The 6166-nt window shown below is 48.7% G+C and overlaps 1 protein-coding gene across 1 annotated transcript; it reads left to right on the top strand.

Moving 5' to 3' along the window:
• The first annotated feature begins 495 nt into the window (after positions 1-495).
• NLRP12 (NLR family pyrin domain containing 12) lies at positions 496-4682 on the top strand. The gene is given in 5 exon segments (XM_027080393.1): positions 496-524; positions 681-748; positions 751-850; positions 3794-3964; positions 4595-4682. Coding segments are annotated over 5 exon segments (456 nt in total).
• Positions 4683-6166: the final 1484 nt, after the last annotated feature.

The raw sequence follows: 6166 nt of genomic DNA, 5'->3' as shown, positions 1-6166 counted from the left end.
AAAGTAGAATTTAGTTTTTCACAGCACGGGCAGCACTATCTAAGGACATGGGAGAATCGCTGGAAATTAGTAAAAGAATGCTATACAATACAGTAGCACATTTTTAAAGGTTACACTCCATTTACAGTTATTACTAAATATTGGCTATATTTCCCGTGTTGTACAACACATCCTTGTAGCCTGCCTTTTTTTTTCTTGGCTTCACTGCGCAGCACGTGGGATCTTAGTTCCCTGACCAGGGATGATGAAACCTGCGCCCCCTGCAGCGGAAGCGTGACGTCTTAACCACTGGACCACCAGGAAAGTCCACTTGTAGCCCACCTTACACCCAGTATTTTGTACCTCTTAATTCCCTACCCCTGTATTTCCCCTCCCCCCTTCCCTCTCCCCACTGGTAACCACTCGTTTGTTCTCTATATCTGTGAGTCTGCTTCTTTTGGTTTATATTCATTAGTTTGTTAATACAGGAGCACTTTTGACCCCAGTAAGCCGCAGATGTCTGGGAATTCCACGGTGGTCCAGGGGTTAGGACTCCGTTTTCACTGCCAAGGACCTGGGTTCAGTCCAAGGTTGGGAAACTGAGATCCACCCCCCAACTGCCCCCCTCCAAAAAAAAAAAAAGCTGCGGACGTCTGCAGAAGGAATGGGTCAGCTCTGTCCTGTGCTTAATGTCTTTCCAGGCTGGGAATTTGCCATCTCAGCTCCGCAGCCTGTGAGGCTCTCTCTGCTGTGCTCGGGGTCAACCACCATCTCGGGAGCTGGACTTGAGTTTTAATGACCTGGGAGACTGCGTCATGTCGTTGCTGTGTAAGGGGCTGCGACAGCCCACCTGCAGGCTCCAGAAACTATGGTGAGTGGCTGGGAGTCAGGGCTGGTGGTGATGGGGGTCCCTGGGATGGGAGCGTTTTCTTGTTTTTATGTTTTTTCTATTGAACTGTTATCCTTCTATCTCTGTGGAAGATATAACATGCTCAGAGGTGGAAGAAAAGCTGTGCAGGGAATTCCCTGGCGGTAAAGTGGTTAGGACTCCATGCTTCCACTGTTTGATCCCTGGTCGGGAAATAAGATGCGGCAAGCTGCTGGGCGTGGTCAAAACAAACAAACATACAACATACAACTGTGCAAAAGTCACAGAATAATTCCTACCCTGCAATACAAACAGAAAATGCTAAATGTTTCCTTCCAGTCGTTGCCTCTAAACATTTTCTGTAAAACTCCTCTTTTCTCTTGGCATTTACTTGGGCAGACTTATAGCTTTTTGGTAACATTATATAATAAAAATTCAGTCTGGTCCAGGGTAAATTCCAGTGAAATGTTCATGAACATTTTTTCCTTCCCTTTCTCCCAATACCAGCCTGCCCCTTCCTCCCAAAGACTTAGAATGAGATGAGTCATATCTATTTTTGTTTTACTTTTCTTCCATTCATGAATCTCTTGCTTATTTGGGGCATTGGGTAACTGGGAACTAAGAGGAGGGCTTGGGGACAGCATTTCTGCCTTAATTGGTGCTGCTAGGTTTCCTCTGGATGTGAGTACCACGCACCCCAACCCCCTATCTGGCAGGTCTCCGAATGCTACCACTCTCATGAGGATCATATGTGAGTCCTGATGGGGACCGCATGGGAGGTGTCTCCACCGCCCATTCCCCTGACATGGAACAATCTGGGTCAAACTCTTTCCACAATTCCCTCCTCAGCTCTCACCGTATGTCCTTCTCTTGACCCTTCTGTACCTGTGATGTGGGTGATCGTGCGTCACTACGCTGGTTTTTTCTCTTCCTTTGCGAGTCCTGCCCTGTTGTCTTATACCTTGTTCGAAAGCTGGAATCTATTGCCTCACAGCCCCAGCCAAAGAAGAAAATATTTCCATCTCACATCCCAGCTACAGCAGTACTTCAATAACGCTACCTATTTTTATTGTAACAGCATGCAGTACAGGAAAGAAACACAACTGGGGGGACTTCCCTGGTGGTCCAGTGGTTAAGAATCCACCTTCCAACGCAGGGGATGCAGGTTCGATCCCTGGGGGGATGGGGGGACACGACTAAGATCCCACATGCTGCAGGGCAACTGAGCCCGAGTGCCGCAACTACAGAGCCCAAGTGCTCTGGAGCCCACGAGCCGCAATGAAAGAGCCCGAGTGCCACAACTAAGACCAGACGCAGCCAAAGATAAATAATTTTTTTTTTTTTTAAAGAAACACAATTGGGCAGAATAGAAGCCAGAAAATCAGATGGCACAGTGTTGGGTGGGGCAGGTGGCAGCCCAAATCATGCTGGCTTCTTGAAAAAAAAAAAAGCATTGATTGACTTGTGTAACTGAAAGTGTAGGTTTGAGGTACGGCTTGATCTAGGCATTTGGCTACCTGATCTCCATTATCTTCTATACTTATTGCTGTATTGGCTCCATTATCAGTTAAGGTTAGCCTTGACCCTATACATGGTGGCAAAATGCCTGCAACTCTGTAGATGACTTCTTTCCAGGTGCAAGTTCTGGACAAAACATCTCCAGGAAAAGTATGATTCTGAGTCATGGGTTTTGGATGGATCCTGTGCCCAACTGTAACCCATGTGTGGTGGCTGGGGACGTGGAAACCAACCAACTTAGGCCTGGATTCTATATACACTGCTAGAGCTTGCAGACATTAACCCTAGATAGACTGAGATGGGGGTTTCCATGAGAAATTGGGATAGAATTGCCAGAAGGGAAAGTGGGTACTTGGCTGCAGAATCAAGGTACCCGTTATAGACGGAGCTATGAATTGAGGAGTGTCCTTAAATGCCTTTATGAAATGCTTTCCGGGGAATTCCCTGGGAGTCCAGTGGCTAGGACTCTGCACTTCCACTGCGGGGCACATGGGTTCGATCCCTGTTTGGGAAAATAAGATCCCATATGCCATGCAGCATGGAAAAAAAAAAAAAAAAAAAGAAAGAAAGAAAAGTTTTCCATCCCTACATTGGCCTTAACCTGGACTGATTTGGTTCTACTCTACCTTTTTTTTTTTTTTTGGCACGAGTCACGTGGGATCTTAGTTCCCCCACCAGGGATCAAACCCAAGCCCTCTGCATTGGAAGCACGGAGTCTTAACCACTGGACCACCAGGGAAGTCCCCTACTCTACTTTTTCTTTTTAAAAGTTTATTTATTTTTGGCTGCATTGGGTCTTCGTTGCTGTGCACGGGCTTCCTCTAGTTGCAGAGAGCAGGGGCTACTCTTCTTTGCAGTGCACAGCCTTCTCATTACGGTGGCTTCTCTTGTTATGGAGCACGGACTCTAAGCATGCAGGCTTCAGTAGCTGTGGCACACGGGCTCAGTAGTTGTGGCTCACGGGCTCTAGAGTGCAGGCTTGGCAGTTGTGGCGCACGGGCTTAGCTGCTCCGCAGCATATGGGATCTTCCCGGACTGGGGCTTGAACCTGTGTCCCCTGCGTTAGCAAGCGGATTCTTAACCACTAGGCCACCAGGGAAGTCCCTCTCCTTTTTCTTTTTTTTGCGGTACACGGGCCTCCCACCGCTGTGGCCTCTCCCGTTGCGGAGCACAGGCTCCGGACGCACAGGCTCAGCGGCCATGGCTCAGGAGCCCAGCCGCTCCGCGGCATGTGGGATCCTCCCGGACAAGGGCACGAACCCGCGTCCCCTGCATCGGCAGGCGGACTCTCAACCACTGCGCCACCAGGGAAGCCCCCTCTCCTTTTTCTTAAACTGATCCCTAAAACTATCATCCTGATTCCCTATGAAGATGAGACTTTCCAACATAACTGCTGATATGGCTTCAACTACTTCCTGTCTTCCACAGGCTGGACAGCTATGGCCTCACAGCCAAAGCTTGTGAGGATCTCTCTTCCACCCTGGGGGTCAACCAGACCCTAACAGAGCTTTATCTGACCAACAATGCCCTGGGGAACACAGGTGTCAGGCTGCTATGCAAGAGGCTGAGTCATCCCAGCTGCAAACTTCGAGTCCTCTGGTAAGAGATGGTCCCTGGTTCTGGAGCAGACAGGATACAGGGCTTGGAGTTAGAAGGAAAAGTCAATCGTTGAAACCCTCCGTTTGGATAAACAGATAACCTAGAAAATTTGCAAATAGTTCCTTTGTCCACTTGTGTATGCAATTTGTGCAAAATACAGAGGTCTTACTTTGCCTCTTGGGAGATACCCATACCTTTCACTGGCGGTGTGACCTTGGGTAATTTAACCTTGGTAAATTACCTAATCTGACAAGTGAGGCCATTGTAACTTAATGAGAATCTGGAATTACTCTGCCTGGCCTCAAATTCTAATTCCTGTCACTCACCAGTTTTGTGATGTATTTTTGTAAATTAGTCAACCTCTTGGTACTTCAGTATCCCTGTCTGTCAAATGAAAATAGCTGCTTCTTCATAAGATTATTACAAATTAAATGAATTCACAGAGGTTTGGGATTTAAAATGGTGTGCAGCTCAGAGTAAGCCTACTTCCCGATTGGATGTGGTTTCAAATGAAGAACTAGTTAATGGAATTATGTATTTTGACAGGGCAGGATGCACGCATGATAGGTTTAATATATCATCTGAATGCCACAATCGTGGCCTGGACAATTTCCCATTCTGTGTCCTCAGGCTATGTGGAATGGACCTGAATAAAATGCCCCACAGAAGTCTGGCCGCTCTTCGCCTAATGAAACCTTACTTGGACACTGGCTGCTGAATGATGGTTCCAGCTTCTGGTTCTTCTCTTGAAGTCAGGACAAAGGAGGGTCACCCCAGAACCCGAGAATCACCAATGAGCCTGTTCTTTACTCCCTCAAGAGACAAATTCCTCGGCCGGATAATCCTTGCCGCTTGGGGGTCTATGTCATCCCCGTGGGACAGAGCTCGGAATTTTAGTTCTGGGAGTTGGTGCTTTGGAGAGTATTTAGGGCAGGGCCCAAATGATTCTAGAGCAGAAACTCTCAACTGAGGGTGACGTTGCCTCTCCAACCTCCACCGCTCCTCCCCCCACCCCGCCGCCGAATACCCGGCAGTGTCAGAGGATACTGGGGTTGGGGAGCTACTAGCATCTCGTGGGTAGAGGCCAGGGGTCCTGCTAAATGACCTATAATACTATAACACACAAGACAGCCTCCCATAGCAAAGCGTTAGGGACTGCTGACGGAACCCCACCCCCGCGCCTTGACCAGGCTGCTCACCTGAGTTTTCTCACAACGGGAGGTCCCGGTAAGGAACATGGTAAACTAAGCAGGAGAATTCGGGAGGGGCTCAAAGAGGGAGGAGATGACCAGCTTTCCAGAGTCCTCACTGAATCCATCTTGGCTGAGCGAGGCACGCACCACCGGGGAGGACCCTGAGTCAGACTATGGGCCAAGCAAGATGATTGGCCAGAGACAACACGGAAACTGACCTCATTACCATAAACCCTGAGACTGCAAGCCACGTGGCAGAGCAGTTCTCCCGGGTTCCCTCACCCTGCTGCTCTCTGTTTGGGCGCCCCTTCCCAAGTCTTTTGTCAGCACGTGTCTCCTGGGACAACTCATTGACGAGAGTTAGACAAGAGCCCACTCTCGAGCCCTGGAAGGGGTCCCCCCTCCTGCAACAACAGTACTTAGCTTCAGTGTCAACTGTGCCAATGTTGAGAAAACTTATTCTCAGAGAGGATCGGTGCAGTGAGGATATTAGGCAGTTTGGGAGGACGGTGTATCTTAGAATGATTGTCATGCCAACAACCCTTGCAATTTTGGTTTGCACCATGATTCTGTCCTGACTGGAGCTAACAGGACTACGGTTGGACACCTGCAGGCTGGCCAATGACCTACACCAGGCTTTGGATGAAAACATGAAATCTGCCCTAATTTCATTATTGGGGACCTGAGCTAGGAAACTTCAGACTATGCCAATGATCATCGGCAAACTGCACCAGGCTGCCATGAGCACGCCATGCTGAAGATGTCTAGAAGGACCAGAATTTACTAGGAAGCAGAGAAAATTTTTACATAAGACTTAGTGACTTTGTAATCTATGAAAGGTTGAAAACCCCAGACTCTGAAGATGACATTCCTGTGGCCATCAATAAATGTTCCGGCTACTCACATAAAACTGTCCCTTGGGCTTCCCTGGTGGTGCAGTGGTTGAGAGTCCGCCTGCCGATGCAGGGGACGTGGGTTCGTGCCCCGGTCCGGGAAGATCCCACATGCC

This window comes from Aethalodelphis obliquidens, unplaced genomic scaffold (assembly GCF_003676395.1).
Source record: "Aethalodelphis obliquidens isolate GAN/ISIS:26980383/991018 unplaced genomic scaffold, ASM367639v1 scaffold43, whole genome shotgun sequence".
NCBI classification, from domain to species: domain Eukaryota; kingdom Metazoa; phylum Chordata; class Mammalia; order Artiodactyla; family Delphinidae; genus Aethalodelphis; species Aethalodelphis obliquidens.
Note: the sequence above shows the minus strand (reverse complement) of the source record. Positions and strands in the feature narration are given on the sequence as shown.